At 43.7% G+C, this 25,667-nt stretch overlaps 2 protein-coding genes across 9 annotated transcripts; one reads left to right on the top strand and one right to left on the bottom strand.

The window, feature by feature from the left end:
• Positions 1 to 18,331, bottom strand: CALCA (calcitonin related polypeptide alpha). 6 transcript variants are annotated; one of them, XM_054201013.1, is made up of 6 exons: positions 18,238 to 18,331; positions 4,115 to 4,206; positions 3,679 to 3,810; positions 1,981 to 2,840; positions 738 to 916; positions 1 to 418 (listed from the first exon to the last, which is right to left on the bottom strand). In XM_054201013.1, exons 2-4 carry the CDS (start codon positions 4,198 to 4,200, stop codon positions 2,642 to 2,644), a joined length of 417 nt encoding a protein of 138 aa, XP_054056988.1. In that variant the 5' UTR covers positions 4,201 to 4,206; positions 18,238 to 18,331; the 3' UTR covers positions 1 to 418; positions 738 to 916; positions 1,981 to 2,641. The 6 variants fall into 6 exon arrangements, with proteins under 6 accessions (XP_054056988.1, XP_054056990.1, XP_054056987.1 ...); XM_054201015.1 differs by having other exon boundaries at positions 738 to 913; XM_054201012.1 differs by having other exon boundaries at positions 738 to 2,840.
• Positions 16,879 to 25,427, top strand: LOC128909395 (vitamin D 25-hydroxylase). Of its 3 annotated transcripts, none has more exons than XM_054201007.1 (5): positions 16,879 to 17,119; positions 19,787 to 19,928; positions 20,684 to 20,851; positions 23,645 to 23,974; positions 25,252 to 25,427. In XM_054201007.1, exons 1-5 carry the CDS (start codon positions 16,886 to 16,888, stop codon positions 25,425 to 25,427), a joined length of 1,050 nt encoding a protein of 349 aa, XP_054056982.1. In that variant the 5' UTR covers positions 16,879 to 16,885. The 3 variants fall into 3 exon arrangements, with proteins under 3 accessions (XP_054056982.1, XP_054056980.1, XP_054056983.1); XM_054201005.1 differs by having other exon boundaries at positions 20,219 to 20,851; XM_054201008.1 differs by lacking the exon at positions 16,879 to 17,119 and having other exon boundaries at positions 18,333 to 19,928; positions 20,655 to 20,851.
• Positions 25,428 to 25,667: the final 240 nt, after the last annotated feature.

Here is a 25,667-nt window from a genome sequence, read left to right as displayed (position 1 = left end):
TTGTTGGTTTTCTTTTAAACATACTGTACAGTCAGGATAGTTAAGTGGTTTACATCAAGGCACAGCACACTGTATAATACACATATGCCTTGCCAGGCAGCAGTTTAGTATAATCCCCGAGTTTTGGCCGTAGTGCCAGGATAAGTAGCATGGATCACATATAAGCTGGAAGATAAATAAATAATAGATGCTGTCACATTTTATTTGAAATAGAGTTGCATATAAAAAGAATATACAATAATTTAACTTTAATAACTAGATTCTCTTGTACTATACATAACAGAAGTGTTTTCATTTGTATTAAATAAAACATTTTCAGTATTAGGATGCAAAATTAATCTTCTTTTTGGCTGTCTTGATTTACGGAGAAGAGTTGCTTTCGTTAGAAATTAAAGTTGAAGTTCCATTTCACGGCAATCTGAAAGAAACAAAGACAGAATTACTGATATGTTGGTAATGAAATATTACTGGTAAAATAAGCAAATAATTCTAACCAAACTGTTGTGTTTAGTTAATATACTGCAAAGCTAGTTATCTAAGCAGAACGTCTACAAAAGCTGTTCTTCACAGTCTAAACATGCTACTGTTGTATTTGTAACATCTTCTTTTATACTGTTACTTGCTCTGCTTTCTCAGAGATTATCAGTGTAGGTCTGCTATTCATCCAGCAAAACTAAAATTCTGATAATGCCACAGTTTGCCTGCATTGCAGATTCAGTTTATTGCAACGTATTTACGTTATCGTTCAGCTTTTTACATCTGAATGCTTCTTCTTCGCCTGCCGAAGGCCTTGGATCCCACGTTGGTCGGTACGAAGTTGTTCTTGCCCACTCCTCCTGACCTGCTCAGGAAGTCTGCCAGACGGTGGGTCACGCAGGTCGCTGTGTTGCACGCCCTCTTCTGTGCTGTTACGCTGCTTTTCGAAAGGAAAATAGTGAGTTAGTTCCTGAAGTATGTACCCTGCATACAATGAAGCATCAGTAAGGGATGCTATGCCTAGGGATGTTTTCTATAAAAGGAGTAGGCTTGCTGCACAGCAGGCATTTGCAATTTTTGTGTGCACAGCTTATAAGCTCTAAAAGTTGAGTCTTCACATTTTTCTAAGGGTCAACCTCAGTTTATAAGAGGTGGCCAAGCCCTTCCTTTCTTGGGCAACTGGACTGAAGGCAAAGCCAAGCCAGATTTTCAGCAATGCCCAAACCATTGCCTGCCTCCAGCAAGTCGCTATGACCAACAGAGAGGTGGAGACGAGGTTCAGGTCTGGAGCATTTAACCATTCCCCACTTCCTCCAAAAGCTCAGATCTGTGTTCTGGTTGTAGTGCAGCTGAAGGACAGTAGCAGACACTGATCTTTAACTTCTCGCTTCAACACCCATGCTCCGCAATGCCCAGAAAACACATGAAATCCTGGCACCACTGACAACAGGAGCATTGCCAGTGTGGTTGCTTTCAGAGCTGAACCACACAAACATACCCCTTCCATGTATTTAGTGGAAACCCCTCTTTCCTAGACTTGGAGCTCTGCCTGCTACAGCACTTCAACATGGGAGTAGTTCACACACTCGACAGGATTAGTTCTGTGCTCAGAGTTCAGCCTACAGCTAATAATTTTGCTAGATGGAGGACTTAAAGGCATATGCACTCACACAGTCCTCGCCTCAGCAGTTTTCTACTGAAACAATGACTTTCAGTAGGAAGGATTTTTTTCAGATAATCATTACAAGACAGTTTATTAATGTTAAGAACAAGTACTGTTCATAACATTAATGACAATTTTTTGGAACCGGCCTCTGATAGATGCAGTGCTACAACAGAAGAACTGTAAAGAAATCTGGTTTTGTCTCTTAATTCACAATTCACCTACATTATATTGTCTTGGATTATTACAAGTATTTTAGAGACACCCGAGTTTTAAATATACTAGCTTAAAGACCTATTGTAGAATAAGAAGGGAAAAAGAAAAGAACATGAAATTCTTACCTGGAAGTATTCAGTACCCAGTTTTAAACAGGATTACATTTCTAGTTTGTTTGAACAAATCTGTGTGAGCCATTCCTGATACCTTTGCTTCTCGGGATTCTTGCTAACAGGATTGCATGCATGCCCAATTACATCAGTGTATATTTTTTATATATATATACATGTGTGTGTGACTTCAATTTCTAAGTTCTCTTTCAACTTCCTAGAATTACTGGCATTGCCCCTCTTGAATATTAAGACAAAACTTGTAAAATTTTTCAAGGCTTATCTAGAAATATCACATTCTAAAACAAGTTATTAAACCAAGCAGATCTAATCCTTATAGAAAAATAGGTTTATTGAACAAGTGCATGGGCAAGCACAAAAGAAGAGTCTACTTGTACATTTAGCAGCCAGAAATGGAGAGCCTTGTTTAGAATTTTTTTTGATTAGGGTCTAAGAAAATCATTTGAAATGTCAAGGCAGTGCTGTTCATTTTTATTTATTTATTTCCCCCCCCTAGCTTGGTATGCATGTTATGTTCTCTGTCTTCCTAACATTAGGTCCATCTCAAACATTCTCTGTCAAAAACAGAATCAAAAGAACATAGCAAAGTTAGCAATCAAAGTTAGATCCACATGCATCAGGTTAAAAAAAGGGAGAAGGGGAGAAATAAGCATGTCTAGTTGTTTCCTAGGGGTTCCCCATAGTTTGCATAGCGTTCGTGTTCCAGGTCACTCAGCACATTTCGTTTCTTGCCAGGAGTTCCAGCCCCGACGTCAGTGCGAGGGTAAGTTTGCAATTTGTGCAATTCTTGAGACAGTTTGCCCAGCACACAAGTACTCAGACTGGCACAGCGTTTGGAAATAGGTCTATCCAGGCTGCAGGGGGGAAAAAAAACATGCCCAAAGGAAAAGTAATCTCAAACATGCATGTTCATGCATTTCTTCCCCACATAAATATCTACAGTTAGGAAACTTAAAAAATAATAATAAAAAACCCAAACCCTCCACATCACATTCCATGCAAGGAAAGTTCATACAAATGCATTAAGGAGGAAAATGCTATTTTTCCAATTAATTCAACTTTGCTGAAAAGTAAGTTCATTAGCCTTTTGGATGCTCATAGTCAGACGTCAGGAAGTTTTACTTCCCACGTATTCAGCATGCTGTTCAGTCTCTCATACATCACCGCCATGCTTTGCAATACAAATCCTGTTAGGATAATGCAAATGCACTTGCATGCCTTGGGTCTACGGAGGGAGAGTGGCGCTGCGTGCATTAGGAGGAAGACTTCCCCTCTGCCAGGGACTTTCCATGCCTTACAACAGCATGCACTTTCACGACAGAGAATCCAAGAGTGACTGAATGTCCCCTAATGCTCCCACTAGGAAGACATACCTTTTGCTGCCATATTTTAACACAACCCCCTCATTCAAGCTCAAATCGCCCTCCACTTTCAGTTGTAAAAGACAGACAGAAGCAGGTTAACTAGGCGGAAGCCATTCTCCCGATACCAACACTAGGAAGTCTCTCTGCAGTATCATCCCTTACCGGTTTGGTGACCAGAGTTAGCCATAACCCCAAGAAAAGAAAAAAAAAATGTTGACCTGCAGAGGGTCTGCTCAGGTGGCTTTTGCTAAATATCAAACACGTAATATTCCCCGCATTGCACATTCCCCCCATCGCCCTTCTCCCACCCCAGGACTGCAGTCCTTACCTGTTCCCCTCAGAGGCTTGCTCCAGCTCTTCCGCCGTCATCTGTACGAACTCTTTCACCAGCGCATTTAATAACCTCCGCGCTTCATAATCGCTGAGCGTCACTCGGTCTGCTACGGACTCCAAGCCAGGTCTGTGCAGAGGCAAGCGAAAGAGGATGAATAAAACCCGGACTGCTGCAGAGGGCCATGCGTAGGAGAGAGGATTACTGCGTGTCGTTGGCAGTGTCTTTTACTGGTGTAAATATGTAAACCATCCGGATGCACAGCATTAGGTGTTTTATATAAGCAATTAAAAAGTAATTACATTGACAAAAAGTCAAAAAAAAAGACAGCTTTCTCATTCGCTATAGTCTATTTCCCTCCTAGACTTCTAAAGAATTTAAGTATTTTCCTACCATTCAAATATAGCAGTCAGCAACAGGAACAGCCTCTTACCTGACTGGGGCTGCCTGGAAGCTATCCATCTGGCACACAACCAAGGCATAAACAGCAAGGAAAGATGAAATCTTCAGCATAACCATGATTTCCTCTCTACAACAAAGAGGTACATCAAGCAATGGCTGTTTTCCAACCCTCTCAGTCCTGTAAGATCTACTAAAGAGGTCATTGTTTCCTAGCCACAAGTAACACAAACACTAACAGCTTTTTTTTTTAATATTGCCTTTCCATTTCTTCCAATTATTGCTATTGTGCTTCGGTTTTCTCAGAATTTTAAAATAACTTAGCACTATTACAGGGGATAAAAATGCAGCTTTTAAGAGCTGCAGTTCTGTATACCTATCTGCATTCAACTTAATGCAGACTTTCCCTCAAATTGGTGGAAGACACATTCCTCTCACTACTGCACACAACATTCCATTCAGTGTGTCCAAAATGGATAGGCACCGCTATGCAATAAGAATCACAGGAAAAAAAAAAAAGAGGTGGCATGCATTTAATATTTTTAAGAATGAAGTGCCACTGTTAGCACTTCACCTGAAACTGCTTGCTTCTTGGCAGTTAGCACATTAATATCCCAGTTCAGATTACACTATAAGAATTAAATTGTTTAATTTTTCGATAAATATTTCTACTCTGAAACCAGAAAATGGTAAGTTAAAAATTAGTCACAAGAACAAAGCCTGTAAATAAATAAGTAATATATATAAAACTGAAGATATCTGCCTTGAGATACACCTCTTTTTCTCATAGCATCAGCGTGAGCGACTCAAACGACCACATCACCAACTACCACATCAGCTTCATTTTTGCCACCTCCCAGTTCTCGACAGGGCTCACCAGCACGACGAGGCACCTTCCCCAGCCGCCCCGCTTCCCCACGGGGCGCCCTGGACCGTGCCCAGCACCGGCGGAGCACCCAGCCGGCCACCGGAGAGGGTTTTGCACGGAGAGCCGTCCTGCACGCCCGCCCGGACACCCCACACCGGAATGGAAGGGAGAGACCAAGGTGTAAGTTTCTCCCGCCGTCCTTGGCTCGCTTCCTTGCCCACGCGTGAGCAGGCGCATACGCGTGAACGGAGGCAGGACGACCCCGTGCAAAGCTCCGCACCCCCGGGAGAGAAACGGGGCTCACGCAGGGAGCCGTGGCGGCGCTTACCGGCGGTGCGGGGCTGTGCGGTGCGCAGGAGGGTGCCGCTGGCGCCGCCAATCCGCGGTACCGCACACTGCCCGCCGGCTCCCCTTTATACCTGCCGCCGCGGCAACCTGCGTGGGCGCCCGCGCGGGCCCGCCAGCCAATCACTGCCTCGGCCGCCCGGCGGAGCCCGGCCCGCCATTGGGCGCCAAAGCCCGGCTCGGCGGTGACGTCATGCCCCGCTCCGTGAGCGTCCCATTCACAAAAAAATCTAGCGGGGGGCGAGGCGCCGCCGGGGGCACTGCGGGAAGGGGGGGGCCATTCACGCGGCGCGGCCGCGGGCCGGCCCCGCTTCCCCGCGGGATCGCTCGCGCGTGGCGACCTCTGCAGCAGAGGGACCGCATTGCAGAGCGGGGCCGCTCCCTCCCCGGGATTCCCCCCACCCCACGCCGGGGCCGCCCTCCCTGCTCGCCCGGCAGCCGCCGCGGCTTCAGCGGGGAGCCCGGTTGTAGCCAGCCGCCCTCCCCGGCACCCCATCAGCTGGGGGGTCCCGCGGGGGCAGGGGGCGGACGGCGCGTGCAGCGGGGCAGGGGCACCACGCACGGCAGCGCCCGCGGCCGCCGCCTCCCCGGGCGCCGCGCCTGCGGCCGGGGCGGGCGGGGCAGTGCCGACCCCTGCCCGAAGGGTGCACCCCCGGACCCCCTCGCTTCCACGGCAGAGGACGGGGGGGCTTGCGGCCGGCACCCCGCCGCTCCTCCCCGGAGCGAGGGGCCCTTGGCACCTGCGAGCAGCCCCGCGGCGGCAGCGAGCCGCTCTCCGCGCTGTGCCCTGCCGGGCGCCCGCACCGCCTCCCCCGCCACTGGTCCGCGGCGTGACCCCGCGGTCCTCGAGGAAACCATCATCATCGTCACCACCATCATCATCGTCACCACCATCACCATCACCAAAATAGCACACCTCTGTACGGGCAGGTGCAACACCTTTCAGTGCACGGAAGGAGGCACCGGGGAAGGGGGGGGTCGCCTCCCCCCGGTCTAGCGCCGAGCCCCGCCGGCGGGGATTACCGGGCAGCTGCCCGCCGCCCCATGCATCACCCGCGGAGGGCCCTTTGTCACGGCGCGGCGGCGCAGCACCTGCCCGCGCAGGATGTTTGCCCAGGCGGCGTGTTTGCCCAGGCGCAGCGAGTACCAGCCCGGCGGGGGGGGGGACCGGCGCGGGCGGCCGCCCTGCCCGCGCCCCGGGGAGACGCGACCCCCCACGGGGGTGCGAGACAACTGCTACCCGCCAGAACGGGCGGGGGAAGGCGGGGGAGAAGCGGGCCAGGCGGCGCGCTCTGCAGCGGCCGGGCGCGGAAAGCCCTTCCACCGAGAGACGGAGGCTTTTCCTCCCCGCCCTAAGTCGTGGGGCGGCACCGGCAGGCACCGCCGGTGCGTACCGCCGCGGCGGAGGGAATGCCCAAGCCCTGTCCCGAGCCCCGGCAGCCGCCGGCAGCGGGCAATGGGCCGCGCGGAGGGTCGCGCAGGGACGGCGGCTGCAGAAGGGGGCGCCGCGCTGACCGTCCCCGGGACCCCTGCCCCAGCGTGGCGCGGCTCCGCCCGCTGCCGTCCCTGCCGCGCTTCCCTGCACCGCCGTGGCCCTTCGTCGTTCCCGGCGGCCGCGGGCACCGCCCGCCGCAGCGGTGAGTAGCGGCGGTGCCGCGCTGCTGCGGCCGCCGCCGGCGGAGACGCCGCGGTGAGCGGAGCCCCGCGCACACTGCGCGGCCGCTGCGCACCGCGGGACAGGTGCCGAGGGCGGCGAGATCTCCCTTTTCCCTGCTTAAAATGGATGGGGGAGCTTTCCGGGGGACCTCCCGGCGTTCCTTCGTTTATGCTTTTGCAGAAGCCCATGAGGCGGGTCGCTCCCGACGGCAGGAATGGTGTGTTTCACCGGGAGGTGAATAAAGTTGGGGAGAACCGCGGGGGGGGGTGATGTTTTGTTGCTGCGATTTTAGCTGTGAGATTTAAAGAGGAACACGAACATACTGAGAACCACGCGCGAGCGAGCGATGGCCCGATGAGGGTTCCTTCTCTTCTCCCCCTCGCTGTCAGCCTCTCGGGGCGCCGGCACCCGCTCGGCTTCCCCTTCCTTCCCATGGCAGGGGGCGGCGCGCCGGCGGGGGCTGCGCAACTTCTCCGCGCTCGTTTTGCAGAACGGCGATTGCAAAATCGTTTAGTTTTTTGGGGGTTAGGTTCTGGTTTTGGGGTTGTTCGTTGTTTTTTTTTCAGGTGATAAGTAGTGGGGGGTTTTTTGTTGTTGTTGTTTTGGTTTGGTTTTTTGTTTGTTTGTTGGATTTTTTTCCTAAAACACCTTCGTAGCTTTATATGAAAAGCTCGGGGGTGGGGGCGGTCGTGCGCTCCGACCGGCCGAGCTCACCTGCGGCCCGCAGTGACGGGAGGGAAAGGAGCGCACAGCCGCACGGCGCGGGGGGCAGGGTGTTAAGTGCACAGCGTGGGGGGCTGTGACGGGTCCGAGCTTGCTCCGTGCCCACAAGCACGATTTGGAGGCTCTGAGTAAAGTGCCCGCAGAGGTCTGGGCTCGCCCCGCCACAGGCGCTGGTGGAGCGCGGGTGAGGGGTGCCCGCACCGCCGCGGCCCCCCCGCCCCCGGCCCCGGGGCTTCCCTCCTGCCCGCTCCCGCAGCTCGCTTCACGGGCACCGCTCGCCTCTGCCCTCCCCGGCAGGCTTCCTCCTCTCCCCTGCACAGACAAATTTAAAATTTCGTTTTAAATAGCAGCTCCATGGCACGTACGCTCATCAGGGGAATCCTCCCGGGAGAAGGACTTTAAGTATTGGATTTTAAATCTCTCCCGGTTCCACGACTCCTATTCTGATTTTTAAGCTAGTTTTTCTGCCGTTGCATTTACAAACGTTGGGTAGTACCTAAAGAAACGGCTCAACATCACTTGTGCTGTTTTAACATGACCGGCACAGCTACACCAACAGAAATACAGTGTAGGAACTTACATGACCGGGCTTCCAGTCAGACATTTCTCTCTCTCTCTCCCTCTAACCACACTGTACCTTTCCTCTTCCTATGTTAACAGTTAATCGTTTGCATTTCCTTTTGGGATTTATCTACTCCTTGGTCCACATAGAATATTCCTGTTTTAACCTTAAAAAATCCAGACGACTCTGCTGGAATAGCATATTTCAGTTCTTCAGGGAGGAAAAAGTTATATTTCAGTTTGTGGTTGATTCCAGTCAGTTCAAGCCCTTCTCTTGCCAGCGCAACTCAGCCTGGGGCTGGAGCCTGTAGGATGCAGTGAGTACAGGATTTTAGATGCCAACATTGCTACTTTAAGCTTTCACTGGAAGAAACGTAAATTTAAAGCAACAGGTATGAATGCCAATAGATCTACTTTTGTGCACATATAGATGAAATAGCGCTTGGATGTTGGCAAGCACTTTGGCTGCTCCTTGCCAGAGCTAATGGAGGGACTCCCAGCTGGAACACTTGTCCTATTTTTTTCCCTCAGCTATACGTCATGTGGTCTCACCAGCTATATTTTCTTTTTGCAAACCCCTCTTCTCTTATATGTAAGACAGAGAAGAAATACAGTTTACCGGGTACAAAGAGTTCCAAAGACCAGTTTGTCTATTTTTGAAGCTGTGAGAAAAGGTACAGGATTTTCACAGGGTAAGGGTCTCCTGTTGCTAGATAAATCCAAAACTAGAGCTTAAGCATTCATGGAAAAACTAGCACAGAGGGGTACTTAAGAGCACTGCACTAGTATAGCAAGATATTTACCGAAACAATCTGTTCCAAGGAACTTGTTCTGCTGTTTTCAGTGCCTGATAATATATTAGGTAAAATAATCAATGGGTATAGATTCAAAGCAGATGAAATGAAGAGCTACAGAATGGCTGGATTTTGTTATTTTTTTAAGAAATCAGATTATCTCATGCAACTTGCAGCCCCAAGTAAAAGGAATTTCCTCTTCAAAGAAATGTATTTAAATTTGTAGGGAATAAGAAAAATCTGTCCTATTTTAAAGATAGTTTCTTTCTCTACACTAGATACAACTTCTTCTGTTCGCTATTATTTAACAAATACATTTTAAAGTGCAACCATTTTTTCTACTGTAAATATTGCCACTATGTCAACAAGCCATAGGCACTGCAGTGAGGATCTTAAATGTTAACAGATGACATGCTCTTAAACAAAAATGTCACATTTATATACTATGTTGAGATTTTTGTACAATGATAACATGTCTTCAGGACAGACAAGACTGTGAGCTGCACAGACAAAATTTCCAGTCCCAAGAATGGTTCATATCTGACAAGAGAGGACCTTACCAGAAAGAAAGGGTAGACAGTGACGATGCCACGATCCACAGACATGGTAAGTTCTTCATGAAGGAGGTGAGCATGATCGGGGTCTCTGCTCTCTCTATGCTTGTTCTTCATAGCATCTTATTAAGCCTTTTGCAGATAAGGACATTTCATGGCAAAATCAGCTCTAAATATCACATGATTTTTCTTTACAAAGAGAAGCTGGGGAGTTACTTGTCTGTGTTTCTGGTGGATGCCTACGCCTAGTCTATCTAATTCAGGATCCTGTCTCCACGAATGGCCAGAAAACACTACTACCTAAGAAGACTCTACAAGCCACGTGGGGGAAAGGAAGCATGACTGAGCTCCTGTCAAAGCATCTTTCTAACGTTTCACTGCAGTCTGTTCTGCAGAAAATGATAAAAGCTAAGCCAGAGTTAACAACTTCATGCTGTTGTAAAAGCAAGCTGTATATCAACAGGAGTATCGTATTTAAGGCCCCAGAGGTAATCCTTACGCTGGCTTGTTGCTGATAAGATCTAGATCTGCTAGTGTACTCTGTTTGGGTACCTCAAAGAGACAAGTTAGAGAAAGTCCAGACAAATACCAGTAAGAGTTATCAAGAGATCCCATAACATGATTTAGGAGAACAGACTCAAAGATCGGGGAAACGGTTAACAGAAGGAAAGACTATGGAGAAATGTGGTAACAAAAATATAAATACTTGCCATGAAGCAGTAATAATCTACGCTGTGGTACTCTAATCAAAACAAGAAATATATATGGGCTTAAAAGGCAAAAAAGGAGATAGCACACATCAGAACGAGCTTTCTACAATTGAGATTAATGACATAGAAGAATAGGTTGCATTGCAGTTATGGCATATCGTTCACTAGAGGGTTTTATGGCATGGTAGTCTAACATCTGTCAGGAATGACATGTATAGTTGTTATGCTCTGGGGAAGGAACATATGCTCTCTTCGTATCTTTCACCTCCAATTTAGGTGATTCTATAATTTTAAAAGCTAGAGACTGGCTTAAACTCTGAAACATAACACCTTACCTACCATCCAAACTTTGTTAGCATTTGCTTTTGCAAAACTTACATCCAATTGGTCTAACCCTTTGATTAATTCTGCTTCCATAGCCACCAAAAGGCCATATTCAGATTTAGAATAAACTCACATCAAGGTTATTCACACAAATAATATTTTACCTATCCATCTTGTAGTTCAGCTTGAATTTGGCCCCAAAATGAGAGCCTCTTTTCTATAAAAATGCAGTACTTATCCTAAGAACCAGAAAACGGATAGAGATCCCAACACTGAAGTATTTCCTTTTTAAGGAACATTAAACCTGGATTTAGGCTGCTTCAGTGACTACTTTTGAGAAAGTGTAATTGCTGTTGAACTAATTACTGAGTAATCTATGAATCAGTCTGAAAGCAAATTTTCTTCCAAAATGCTTTGGGAAAGCTTCCAGACTGACATAGGGAAGACACTTTAAACAGCAGATCAGTATTGCATTGTTTTAATTTCATAGAAATGTTCCCACTGAGCTTTTTTGCTCAGTAGTTTTTGGAGCAGTTCCCTGTACGTAGTCAAAATCCAGTGTGAAATAATCTTTTAAAACAAACTGGGTCCCGCTGTCCTGCACTGAGGTTTGCTCAGCAAGGCAGAAGGGGCAGACCAAGAAGCTGGCTATGGCTCTGTCACCTTCAGTCCTGTATTACTGCAGCTCAGCCCCTGAGCAGGGTCACAGGGGCTCCAGCCCTATCTCACGATACCTGGCAACACACTCCCACCCTCTGACAACTGGCAAAACTCAAAGACGCGCTCCAGCCAGACACATTTCTGTCCCAGGCTGCACCTCCAGTAGGCTGACAAGTGGAATCCCTCAAAAGGAACTGGCAGCTTACCAAATACAGCCAGGGTCAGACTCGCAGCATGACCAGGGTAGCACAAAGGGGATGAACTGTGGAGGAGAATCTCACTCTGAAAAATACCTCAAAATTGGCACCTATTTCCCCTTCAGTTTTATGCATTCTACAGGTAGGATAGGAGCCAAACAAACTCCTTACCTGGAAAACAACCTCAGAACAGAAAACTAACCTTGTTAAGCAATAGCATAATTATAAAACTTTGATTTGATTGCTTGCACAAGTGGTACTATCTTACATGTCATCAGAGCATGTCAGCAAAAATATGGTGAGAAACTATATCCTAAATCCTCAAGGTAATCCCATGCTCGTTCTTTACAGGATATAAGAAGGGTGGAAGATCCCGCATCATCATTTTATTCTTTGTCTTGGTAGTACTGAGGTCTGAATAAGCCCCAGTGTAACCTGGTATTTTTATCAGTCCCTTGTAGGACCATTCAGCTGCCCCGGCATTGTTCGGTACTACAGCTACACATCCCTGCTGTTCCCAGTGCTGCCCTCTGCGCGAGGAGGACCGGGTGGGGTCGTTTCTCAGCTGGCTCTTCCGTTGTTCCATGCTTGACAAAAGAAACTTGTGCAAAGGCAACAATTTAGTCTGTGCCTTCAACTAAATTGGGGACCAAAAAAGATCACTCTCCTTTCAGTGCTGGTAAATAGTGCTATTACGACATCATATTTGCTAATCAGAGTTTCTCTGCTACAGCAGAGTTTCTGGGAACCAATAGTCATATGAGACTATCAATTAAAAAGATAAATTTCTATATTTATGCATAAAATTGACCTAAGTAAACTCTGAAGGAGCCAACAAATAAAATATGCCAAAACTATTTTTGAAGTTACAGTCTTTAAGCCAGTGTCATAATTTTCTGGGTGTGCCTGACAAATCTGAACTGTTCAGGCACAGTAGGATCATGATTAAGGAAATGTTTTTTTTTCAGCAACCGATCACCAAATTCACAAGGCAAAACATGAGGTGGTTTTTTTTATGTTTTAGCAAATCTACAAAGCACCAACATCATTAAAGGCTTAGCTAAGGAGATAGGCATAACTTAGAAATTAATCATTCACTATGATGCTATAGGTGTGTTAAAAAGAGCTGTGTGAGTGTAACAGATAACATCTGCACGTGACTCCAGCCTTTGTCAGTGGGCTTATGAAATTTATTTCAATGAGAAGCATGCCTGTTTTACATACATCTATACAGATCTCTATCTTTTCCCTGACCCGCCCTCAAAGAAAAGGAGCAAAATCTTTATGTTTCTGGCTCTAAAGAAGTTGTTTTCCTGTATGACATTTTATAAATAATGGCATGACTTCACTGGGAAAGAGATATTATTACAGGAGTGGAAGCACTTTAGCCTGATAAAGGTTTACCTTGTTTTCTAGAAGTACAGCAATGATCTTAAATGTCCCTTCCAACCTAGATGATTCTATGATTTTAGGATTCTATGATGCAATGCTAAAGAGTAAGGAAGCCAAGGACTGAATACAAGTATGTAGCTGAATACAAGTTTGTGAGACATTTAATGGAACTTGGAAACTACTTATTTTTTCTCCCAAGAGTGTAATAGAGTTATCATCAGGACCTTAATATTGTTACTAAACGAACAGCCACATCTGTCAGTATATTTCTTCAAAAGTCAAAGCTACGTATATATATGCGTAGTTACTCCCTGTCAAAGAATTGCTTTCTGCCTTTCTTGAGAATACAGGAACACAATCATTTCCTGTTATTTGATTTCCTCCAACTTCTCCTTACAGCAAACTGTAAATTTTGGTGACTAGAATGTTTTAGAATGTAATAAAGATACGTGCTTTAATGGGGTTCTTTACTCAGCCATCATTTTTTATAATTAAAACCAAAAAACCTTTACTCATCCTATGAGTTTACTCATTTGATCATCCATGATTAAGATAAGTAAAACCTTCCCAAAGAAGCAATTCAGCAAAAGCTGCCCCCACACTTCTGAAGGAATGAAATTTAAAAAAATAAAAAAATAAAAAAATCAGTCAGAAACTGGCAAGGAATCCTGCCCTTGGATAGCCATTGGAGTCTTGCATCCCTAAACCTGCATTCTTAAGTAATTTCATCTGTCCACAACGGTTTATTTATATCTTACTTTTGACAACTTTCAGTCCTATTTATCCATGCTGGTATTTTTCCTCCATTTAATCATGCATCCTTTAGAGCTTCTCGGATCTTTAATCTTGGCTGATTCACCACCTTTTCACATTTGGCTTGAACAAAACTGATTTTACTGTTCTGCAATCACGCTCTTCAGTTTCTCTTCCTCTGTTGCAGTGGATAAAACCACTTTCTCTTCTCCATCCCCAAGGTTCAAACACTACGGCAAGGGCAGTTTTGGCTGTTCTCTCCCCTGCTTGAAGATAATTGTCAAATATGGTCTGCTTTTTTCCCTCCATACAAGTCTATTCCTTCCTTTTTAGCCAAACATTTGGACTTTTCCTCTGATCTTTTTTTCTCTTCTTAGGTCTTTTCTATGCTATTTCCCCCCCCTGGTTTTCCCCTTCAAAATGCTTGCTGCTAAAACCATCAATCACGTTTCCTTTCTTTTCTTACACAGATGTAGTAGAAATCACAATCATCTAAAACACTGGGTGCATGTGAAGTATTACACACTTAAATAACAGAACACTGAAGATAAGCAGTAAAAATCAAACAATCAATCAAAGCAATAGTACCTCTTCCTGTGTTTCCTCTTACACTTTGAGAACTATTCAAGTATCATCTTATCAGGGGGATAAGGGGTGAGGAGAAAGAAGTACCAACCTCTTTTTTCCAAAGACAGAAGCTTATGTACGTAAATGGTTTACATCCTTCTAACTGAGACTGCGGTAATAACCATATGCGTGTACACCATACCATACACCATAACTGCATGATTTATCTGGCACGTTAATGTTTCTGTTCCCAATATAATGAACAGCAATTTCATCTTGCAAGTTAATTCTGTGTAATTGTCTGTAGGCTGTGAATTAGCCATTCTCACACCGTTCTGAAATGTTTTCTGACCAGCTAGTCTGTGCACCTCTAATTCACCTGATTATGCTGAGCTAAAGTGTTTGGAGACCCCCCTCTTTGTTTAAATGTGTGTAAGTAATTAAGTTTAAATCTGTTTTTGAGTTTCCATGTTTCAGCACAGCTGCTTAAGCACAGTGTACATCTTATTTTAAACCTTGGCCATTTCTCCTCATTCTGCCTCTGGCTGAAGCCAAGCTGAGGTCCTGAATCTCTTGTGCTCTCTGGTGAGAAATCTTACGGCACTGACATTGCAATAGTGATGCTTTTTGCAGGTATGGACTGAGTAATTCAGTCAAGACACCAGGTAGTATCATACAGTAAGAAAGAATGAAGAAATAACTTGGATGAAGAATGAAAAAAATAAACTTCCATCAGTGCTCAAGCCACTTCTTTGTATTCTGACAAACTGGGTAAGATTTTGATATAGGACGATGGCATTGGCACATGCTTTACAAGGCATTTTGCAGCGAGGACAAGGAAAGATCCTGAGGCAAGTAAAACTGATTACTCATTGCATGAAGATGTGCCTGAAAATCAGAGTCTCTCACTGCATTGATACATGGAAACCAGCACAGACCCTGCTCCAGCCAACCAGCCCAGCCAGCCTTCGGTGCATGACAACACACGGGCATCAACATCACCTGAGAGAACCGGAAATCTTTGCACTTGCCTTCATTAAAAGTTACTGGTGTATTGTTCTGTAATATACACGACATTTATCTTTCCTTCTTAATCTGCCCATCCTAGGCAAATGTGAGCAAGCACACTCTGAATCCTGTTCTTTTGACTCTTCATAGCCTTGTGCCCTATTCAGGAGGCACCCAGACAGCCAGTTTGATTCCCCCGAAGCCTCACAGATGCTTTGCAGCCCGATTGACAGCCAAAAAAGCTACACTTTGTCACTTTCCAGCTCCCCTTCTTGTTACCCTGTTGTACTCACAGCTCTTAACTCCTCTCTGCGCTCTCAAAGCAATGGCCATTGCCGTGTTGAGCTCTCGGACTATCTGACTTCCCAGCAGCATCTGGGGCCCTCCTCAGCTTTTGTGCCATGTACTCTCAGGTCAGTGTCAGTACCACCACATTCGAAGCAGGATGTCCCATCACAGGAATGTACTGAGAATTAAACATTCGAGGGTTAGATTATTAAGTACGTAATGCATTTTGATCAGTCAGGTTATTAACGGAATTCATTAGCATAAATTCTTTATCGGTTTAGGTCTTAACAACCTTCTTATGAGTCTATGTAGAGATACTCAGTTGAGTTCAACAAAAGAAACATCTCAAGCTGCAAATCATATAGCATAGAAATTTTAACAGGGCAGGAATTCTTCTCGTATGCCTAAAATTGCTTGTAAAACAGCAGTAATGGAACAGCAAAGACAGCACGAGTGGAAACAAAATGGATTTTTTTATAAAGTGTTTTAGCAGGATGTCACATTTCTTAGCTCTGCAGTAAATTATCTTAGTCTCTTCAGCTACTCAAGCCCTCTTCCCTGAGGCATCATCCTGCTGAGTAACCATAGCCCTTGCACGTTATGTTTGTGATTTCCTTGCTGCTTGGTCACATGAGTTGGGGACATTTCCTCCTGTGCTCAGCTGCCCACCAGCGCAGGGACACCAGGCCCTTTCTCAGTGCCCGCTGCAGCCCCCTGGCATTGCCAATGGCCGGGTGAGATGGCCAAGGTCAGGCTGTGCAGTACAGGGAATTACAGCTTGGCCACATGAGAAGCTGCCACCTAGAAGTTTGTCAGATTCCCTGTGTTGTGGTTGGAAAGGACAGAGAGGGAAATACAATGGGATTTACTGCCTCGGGGCTCCCCAGAAGAGGCTGGAGAGCCTGGGAAGGACTGGGAAAGTCTGGCTCTGGGAAAGACATCTCAAAACTGCGGATTTTTGCTTGCACAGAGACTTAGCAACCAGCAAATAACTGCTTGTGACTTTTCTCAGTTGTCACGGTCAACGTACGGGAAGTTATTTTCAAGCACACAGCCGGCAGTGATTTTTCATCACTTCATCAACCTGAAGCGTGCAACTTTTGTCAAAAAAAGACAAACTGCGCGAGAACCGAGACCCGTTTTCTGCATCCCCCCAGGTCACCGGAGGCCAGCCCCTTCCCAGCGCCTCCCAGCGCTAGGCCCGAGTCGGGCGGACCCCGAGCCCCGCGGCTCCCGCGGGCGGCGCCGCGACCACCAGCCCCGCCGGGCCCCGCCGCTTCGCGCCGTCCCGCCCCGCCTGACGCAAGAGGCGGAGCCCCCGCGGGCCAATCAGCGCGGGGGGCTGCTGCCACCGCCCAATGAGGGCGGCGGGCCGGCGGCGGCCCGAGGAAGCGGCGCGGCGCGATGTGGCCGGCGGCGGCGGGGAGCGGCCTGGGCGCGGCGGCGGCGAGCGGCGGCGCCTGCGCCCTCCTCCTGCTGCTGCTGCTGGCGCTGGTGGTGCGGCAGCTGCTGAAGCAGCGGCGGCCGCCCGGCTTCCCGCCCGGCCCCGCGGGGCTGCCCCTCATCGGCAACATCCACGCCCTGGGCGCGGAGCAGCCGCACGTCTACATGCGGCGGCAGAGCCAGATCCACGGGCAGGTACCGCCGCTCCGGCGGCCTCTGCCGCCTCCCCGGGAGCGGGGCGGACTGGGGCGGGGCGGGGCGGGGCGGGGCGGGCAGCCCCAGGAAGAGGGAGCCGGATGGGCCGTCCCCGTCCCGGGGCTGCCGCGGCGCTCGGAGCCACCCCCGGCAGCACGGGGAGCGGTCCCGCCGCCTGGCGCCGGCCCGCAGCGGCTCTCGGTGCCCGCGCCCCGGCGGGGAAGGAGCAGCAGGGCGGGGGTGGCCGCCCCGGGGAGGAGGCGGGGGGGCGGAGCACCTCCGCCGGCTAACGGGAGCAGAGGAGGGGGCCCGGTACCCGGTCGGTAACAGGGTCCGGAGCGCAGGGCTTTGGGGCTGAAGAGCCTTTTGGGAGAAGCGGTGCCGCGGTCAGCCCTTCCCGTGGGAGCGGGCGCAGACCGGCGGCAGAGGAGAGGAGCTGTCGCCTCTCTTAGGGCAGCGCTCCCTCCCGGGGCCGGCAGCGGCGGGGAGGAGCTGTCTGCTTGCCTGCCTTTTGCTTTTTTATTTATTTAATTTTTTTTTGGTACAATATTCAAACGGTTGTCCCGCCGCAAATGCAAGTAACCGGCTTGTTTCGCATCCGCAACTCCTGGACATGCCAAAAGGGCTTAAAACTAACAAAATTACAACAGCCAAATAGCAGGTGCTTGGATAATGCAACATTTTTGCTGAAAACGTGTTGCTTCAAAGTACCATCAGTGGCTATTTAGAATATTTACTTACAGTCAATTAGTATAACTATGCAAGAATGGATTTTTTTCTTTTTTTTCATACTTTCTTGTAAGAATGGATTTTTTTCTTTTTTTTCGTACTTTCTTGTATGTCAGGTGTTTGTTTTCAATTGACTGTTTTCAAACAACTGGTCTGTTCTTATAAGCTTCATAAAAATTAAGCCCAGACGATCTAGCAGGGGAAGGCAGGCAGGTGTTAGCATTTGTAAGTGTGTGTGTGTACACAGACATAAACACACACACGCAGCATGCCTGTACACCTCTGTGTTTTGGCAATAGAAAAAAGTAATGTGTTTCAAGCAAAATACTAGGACAAGTAGAATGGAAGTAGAAAGGAAAACATGTCATCTAGTGGACTAGGCTTTCTACTTGCCTGGAATGCTGTATGTGGTTCTAGTCACCTGCTGTCAGAAAGGGTCCTGCAGAATTTGAGGGAAGTTGAAGATGGCAGATCAGGATTTGGGGGGCTCTGGAAAAATACAGTGAAATTACATTTTTTTTAAAAATAAGCTATGGTCAAAGTATACAAAACACACAAATGGTTTGCAGAAATACATCAGGAGTGTTTTCTTGTCACATAAAAAAGAAGAACCATTATAACAGTGAAAATATCAAGTTTGCTAAAACGAAATAGTCATAGAATCATTTAGTTTGGAAAAGACCCTTAAGATCATCAAGTCCAACTGTTAACTTAACACTGCCAAGTCCACCACTAAACCGTGTCTCTAAGTGCCATGTCTACATGTCTTAAATACCTCCAGGGACAGCCCTTTTGCTGACAACCCAGTTGTCACAGAATGCATAATTAGGCTAACATTATTTCATATCGTGGATGTCAACTGCTCCGAGATGAAGGAAAAACTAGAGATTTGTGTAGCTAAAAATACAAATTTATAATGCTAAGAAAAGAATGGAAAGGGATATAGGATTTCAATCTTTAGTCTCAGTTTCAATTTTTAAAACTTTGGTTAAGGTTTTCATTTTGTTTATCCTGCATGGGCCCTTCTGCAGGATGTATCACGTCTTTCTTCAAGGCATCGAGTGCTGGCCACTTCTGGAAACAGAAGATGGGACTGTCTGGGCTGTGCCATCATTTGTTGGCTGTCATCATGGCTCTCACTTCTATCATCTGATGGTTCTTTGGGCGCCTGTGCAAAGTACACTGGCGTCCAGGTTCGGAGATGGAAAGGACTGGGTGCAGCGTGGTGGTTTTCACAACTGACACCACTTCTGTGTCTGCCATTGCTAAGTGACATGTTGGAAGTCTTCACGATAGCTTCGGTCATAGTGCCCTTAACCAAATTAAGCTATTGGAATTTACCTTTACTAAGGCAGAGAGGAGGAGCAGATACGGTAGTAAAGCTTTCCTCCTTCCTGTGGAAACAGTCTCAGCAAATTAGGAAAGTAGACAATATATGTACTTCATTTCTAGTTCTTATATAAAAACTATATATCTAATAATATCTAGTTATATACTTACAAGTACATACTTATATATACTTATACATACTTATACTAATATCTAGTAATGTTAAGGGACTACATTTTTTCTGAAAAATATGCATTGTCATACCAAATTCACATTTTTTAATGACTACATGAAAGCATCCCCAGTCCTTACTTTGGAGAGCTGGTCACTTTTGGTGCACCGCAAAGCACAGAATGTGGTGTGGGCTAATTTACTCTATCTTTTGATGGTAAATCAGCTCACAACGGATTCTACTGTGTAATGCCACAGTTGTATCACCTCCGGTTACCTGTATGCCCTACTGAAGTTTACACAAGTCTGTATTTGGCATGGATGTTTAGTGTTGTTTCACTTTTTTATTACTTGTTTTTACTTGGTTTCGTTATTTGTTCTTAAGATTTGGTTTTAACGGCATGTTACAATTCTAATTATTTTTTTCCCCCCGCAAAGATCTTCAGTCTCGATCTTGGAGGTATATCTGCAATTGTACTGAATGGCTATGATGCAGTAAAAGAATGCCTCGTTCATCAAAGTGAAATTTTTGCAGATAGACCATCTCTTCCCTTGTTTAAGAAGCTCACAAACATGGGAGGTAAGTGCTAATGTCTTTTACATTAAAATGTCATTTTTGTCCAATAGATGGGTTTGTAATCACATGAAACATTTGCTTTAGCCGTTTTCTGTACTTATTTATCTCCTTTCATAAAATACTTCCTTAAAGATATTATTTGGAAAGGATTGTCACTCTCGGACTATGTTCCATAGCAAGATGTGTGTAATTTTTTGTCTTGTTAACTAATTTTATTATCTTTTTCTTTTATTATCTTATGGGGGGGGGAAATAAAGCGTTGCATAAAATACTGTGTCAAAATATTTTTTCAGGCTTACTGAACAGTAAATATGGCAGAGGATGGACAGAACATCGCAAATTAGCTGTAAATACCTTTCGAATTTTTGGATATGGTCAAAGGTCCTTTGAACACAAAATTTCAGAAGAATCTATGTTTTTCCTTGATGCCATTGATACGTACAAAGGCAGAGCATTTGATATTAAGCACTTGATAACAAATGCTGTTTCAAACATTACTAATTTGATTATTTTTGGAGAACGTTTTACGTACGAAGATACTGAATTTCAGCACATGATTGAGATTTTTAGTGAAAATATTGAATTAGCTGCTAGTGCTTCTGTATTTTTATATAATGCTTTTCCTTGGATTGGTATCTTGCCATTTGGGAAACACCAGCAGCTGTTTAAAAATGCAGCTGAAGTCTATGACTTTCTTCATGAGCTTATTGAACGTGTCTCTGAAAATAGGAAGCCTCAGTCACCTCGACATTTTGTAGATGCATATCTAGATGAGATGGACTGCAATGAAAATGATCCGGAGTCTACATATTCAAGAGAAAACTTAATTTTCTCTGTTGGAGAACTCATCATAGCTGGGACAGAAACCACAACAAATGTTTTAAGATGGGCAGTGTTATTTATGGCACTTTATCCAAACATTCAAGGTAAGAACTTTGACATTTTCAGGAACTGACACGCTTTCCTATTGCAAATTTAAAATGCTTTTTGGAAGTGGTGCTGTGATCCTTAGTCGTAACCAAAAAGGAAAGTTTATCTATATTATTCTATTGTATCATTTACCAAACATACTACAGACAGATGTGAAAATCTTATTTTATATGCAGATGAAGAGGATATCAAAAGTCAAGTATGATGATAACGTTTTAGCGTATTATTTTGTAAATATATTTTTATGAAGCTTTAATATTTTTAATAAAGTGTTTAATATATTTAAGTTTAGTGTTGCAATGCGTTGTATTGGTTGGTAGATATACTGATCTATATAGTTAATTATAAGCAAATGTAATTAAATATGAAATTAATAAGTTAAATTAAAAATGTGACAACATCAGCAAAAATGTAAATCAGGTTGTGGTTCACAGTTTAGGTACAATTTCTTTTTATCCTTAAGTGCCTGAGTTCACAATAGATTTACCTATTATAGACATGTATATTTATACTTTTGGAAGTACAAAAATAGCATTTAAAAATAAGTGTTACAGTCATTCTGAAGTAAGAAGAACGTTGCTCTAACGTCAATTTGTCCATCATCATCGTCATTTCAGAATGGGGTTAGCAGCAATACCCGTAGCTATAAGGCTCTTGCGAGCTGAAGTTCTGCATAGGAACCAGATATCTTTACGTATGAAAGATTATATTTTCTTCTTATGGTAGTAGGTGCATGACTATACCTTCTGATTTTCCCAGCTAGAATAATTTTTAATTTAAAATGGGTGGGCAAAAAGTAATTCTTATTTTAAAAGTGGAGATCAAATTTTATACTTATGTTTAACGTAAATACAGCTTTACTTGGAAAAAAATGAAAATAAAATATGATGATAATGTATGTCAAGGCCTGACATGCTATAAACAGTGAAAATCATTCAGATTAAATAAAGAAGTTGATGCCGAAGCGCTTTTATTGCTGCTGTTATCATTATTTTAAGTCCTGTATTCAGTGAGCTGGTTAAAATATCTGTCTAAGCAAAGTTCGCTCAGATATCTCCTGAGAGCCGTAACCTCTTACATATTTTCTTATTTTCATTTACTCAGCTATTTTAGTTAGTTGATTAATTAATTGAACATGAGGAAACCGATTTAAGAATAAAAAATAGGAAAACTTTCTTCTAGCCTAGGATTAAAAGCAAGATCTAACAGGATTTAAGTTGTTAATTTTAACAACTTTGAGGGACATATTTAAGAGAAATATGTAGCTTCAGCTCACTAAGTACAGCCAATAATTTTTTTTGTGGAAGCTTAAAACTGCAATTGCTATTTTTAACCAGCCAGCACATTTCAGACCATTTTAAACAAATGGGTTTAAAAAATTAAACGTTGCTTTTATGCTTCTGAATTCCACTGATTCATCTGGATGCTTTACACAGTATAATAAGGAAGTCTACCAAAAAAGAAAAACATTTCATAAAATGAAAAAAATAGAATTTGATTTTATAGGTCCTTAAGTTTCAGGAAGCATGTATACATTGTCCATATTTTAGTTAAAATACATTAAGTGCCATAATTAGTCAATAGGATATATTTATGCTTTAAATTATATAAAAAGTCCAAATGCGAAAATGCCCACTTAAAGTTTCTGATCAGTCTGTCCTGGCTCAAAAATAACATTCATATCTTAAAACAAGAACATCCTTATTCCTTCTCGATTAAGATCTGACCAAGATACTGTTTTTCAATAAAGATCAAGAAAACTTTGAAGTTTTGTGTCTCGTATGCACTGGCTGATTTTGTAGAGATCCACTCACCTAAAATAATCTTCTGATCTCAGGTGCTGTGATACCACGAGTTTCTGAATTGGTATTCAAAATCAATTGATCTGGATAAAAATTAAAATTACCGTTACCTTTCATTTATTTAGACTTTTTCTGTCCAAGTATTACAATATACACTGATAGCACCACTACGTCACAGAACGTACTTTCACAAAGCTGCTTTTCACCTCTTTATTTTGATGTGAAACATTGTCGTTTCAGGTTGAAAGACCTGGTGATTCTGGTGGAATTTTTCTGACATTTCCCAGATTTTCATTACTGGTTCCACACAAATTGTAGAAGTCCAGCTTTGTTTTAGTTAGGAGCCGTTTGGCAGTTTCAACAAAGAAAGTGTATCAAGAAAGAAGAGGCAGTTTGAATGCCTTTGAGATTAATTAAATAACCTGTGAAGTTAATTTTAAAAACAGCTTAAAAAAACCCCAGTGATTGAATTTGTTCCTTTTCAGTTAAATTTGGACTCACATCCCTCTTAACTCACACTGTATTGTATAAGATATTTTCAGTTTAAGAGTGAATTATTTTCCACTGCGACAATTCTAAAGAATCATATCAGACAGAATTAGACAAGTTCAGGTGTCTAACTTCAGCGTTACCTGTGTTCACTCCAGTATTTAACGTACTTTATCTTTGCAGTCTTTTGCTTGTTTCTTTAGTTTTGAAGAGTTCCAGAAATAAAAGTATACACAAGCAAAGAAAAGTATGTTAAAATACGATTTTACTGAGAGTAATTACTTTTGAAATGAAGATTACTGGTATATATACTAGTACTAATTCCTACTAGCAGGATAAGGAATATAGAATCAAAATTTAAAAGCTTATAAGCTACTATGTTTATATAAGATTTTTTTATGTTTCAGTATTCTTTTAAAAGTATGTATTTTATAGCTTAAGTTAAAAGATGAAGGATATTACACAATAAACATCGGCTTTTATTCCTATTCCTAACAGGTCAAGTTCAAAAAGAAATCGATTTAGTCATTGGCCCAAACAAAATGCCTGCCTTAGAAGAGAAATGCGAAATGCCGTACACTGAGGCCGTTCTACATGAAGTTCTAAGATTCTGTAATATAGCTCCACTAGGTATTTTTCACGCAACTTCCAAAGATACTGTTGTGCGTGGTTACTCTATTCCTGAAGGCACTACAGTCATTACAAACCTCTACTCAGTTCATTTCGATGAAAAATACTGGAGCAACCCAGAAGTCTTTTTTCCTGAGAGATTTTTGGACAGCAGCGGGCAGTTTGTCAAGAAAGAGGCATTTATTCCTTTTTCTCTAGGTAAGACTGATTCCTTCCACTGTTTCTTTTCATAAATCTAGAAATGTATAAAATGTAAGTGATGGCAATAAATCAGGAATGGATAGAATGATATAAAATATCCACAGTTCTGATGGAACTGCTATTTTAAACATATTCAATATAATGCACTCCGGACATAATGCATTTTAGCATAGTATCTTTTCTATAGATGAGCTCATTATTATATAAACTAACAAAAAAAGCACAATATCTTCTTATCTGAGGAGTCTATAAATTTTATATCATTGCAGTATATAAGTGTTACTCATTTCACAATTAATAGTCATTTGCTGCTAAATTCATTACATACAGGGGATTTACACAACCAGCTTTCAAATTGCAGCACCAGAAATTGCAGATTTTATTCAGAACTAGCTTGAGGGTTAGCATGGTAGCACTGCATTCTGTTCTGAGGAAATATTCTGGCAGTCCTAAAATCATTATGGATTTGTCTTCTGATGCCTGTAAGAGGGTATAATTTACCTTACATACGATTATCAACCTAAGAATTGAGTGTTTAAGCTAACTGCCAGGGCTACCTCCACAGTCCATAGAAAGACATAGCCTTGTGTGGAGGGGAACTTTGCTTACGTTTCTAGGATGCTTTTTCTCCAAAAAATAGAAGGAGCCAAGACAAGACAATTCCCTTGGAATAGATGCACAACATTCTAAATGGCCAAAGTTAGATTTGATGAAGCCCATCTTTACTGTGTATTCTTTATGTTTCTTTTTGCCTGTTTGACGTTACCAGTTCCAGATGATGTTACCCATTCATCTGTGTCTTCCACAACCACGTTTCCTCCCTGTAACTAGTCAAACACGGAATGAGAACTATTATTTTAAGGCATTATCCAGACCTGTTTCATATCTTTCTGCTTACCAAGTTATAATAATTGCCAGATAATAATGATTGGCAGTAGATGTAATTAAGAAAATAGAAGGGGACAAAGGCTGAAATTCACAGTATCATTTTTTTAAAACATCTTCTGTCTAGATTGGCGTTTCAAGATAAGATAAAGTAGCTAACAGTTTATCTAAATTGATTTGACAGAATTAGTTACAGTGGCATTTGTCTAGTGAGAGGAATAAATTCTTTAAAATCTGTTTCTTGCCATAAATTATCACCTATCTTCTCTTACAGAAGATGATAAGAATGGTCATTCTTACTTACTACAAGACCGCTTTTTTTTCATAACAAGAGTGAAAATGTAATTGAACACATTTTAAGTCTTCTCAAAACCTTCTTTTCAATCCAGGAAGAAGACATTGTCTTGGAGAACAACTAGCTCGAATGGAAATGTTTTTGTTTTTCACTTCATTACTACAGCGATTTCACCTATGTTTTCCTCATGGAGTGATTCCAGATCTCAAACCAAGGTTAGGCATGACATTACAACCACAGCCGTACCTCATCTGTGCGGAAAGACGGTGAAGAGAAGGGTCTATATTGGCACAATGCTCCAAGTTGCAGCTGAGGATCCACTTCGCCTTCTATTTCTAAATGTGTTCATGTCAGAAGAACAAAAATTTAAAGGAATTGCAGATAAATTCTGACTGTTTGTGCAGAAGTTAATAGTTTCTGTTTGCTTGGTTTTCACAAAAAGGCCTTCAACCAAAAACATGAAACACAACCTGTGTTTAAAGTTGATGTTTTCACTCCAGAAGTCTGTTT

Source organism: Rissa tridactyla, chromosome 4 (genome assembly GCF_028500815.1).
Source record: "Rissa tridactyla isolate bRisTri1 chromosome 4, bRisTri1.patW.cur.20221130, whole genome shotgun sequence".
Lineage (NCBI taxonomy): Eukaryota > Metazoa > Chordata > Aves > Charadriiformes > Laridae > Rissa > Rissa tridactyla.
Note: the sequence above shows the minus strand (reverse complement) of the source record. Positions and strands in the feature narration are given on the sequence as shown.

Coding starts and splice junctions, on each gene's coding strand:
- LOC128909395 (XM_054201005.1), top strand. CDS start 16,886: ATGTGGCCGGCGGCGGCGGGGAGCGGCCTGGGCGCGGCGGCGGCGAGC. Junction 17,120..19,786: donor AGAGCCAGATCCACGGGCAG/GTACCGCCGCTC, acceptor CCCCCCGCAAAG/ATCTTCAGTCTCGATCTTGG. Junction 23,975..25,251: donor ATTTATTCCTTTTTCTCTAG/GTAAGACTGATT, acceptor TTTTCAATCCAG/GAAGAAGACATTGTCTTGGA.
- CALCA (XM_054201012.1), bottom strand. CDS start 4,200: ATGGTTATGCTGAAGATTTCATCTTTCCTTGCTGTTTATGCCTTGGTT. Junction 3,811..4,114: donor TTCCAGGCAGCCCCAGTCAG/GTAAGAGGCTGT, acceptor GCCTCTGCACAG/ACCTGGCTTGGAGTCCGTAG. Junction 2,841..3,678: donor CAAGCCTCTGAGGGGAACAG/GTAAGGACTGCA, acceptor TCCCCCCTGCAG/CCTGGATAGACCTATTTCCA.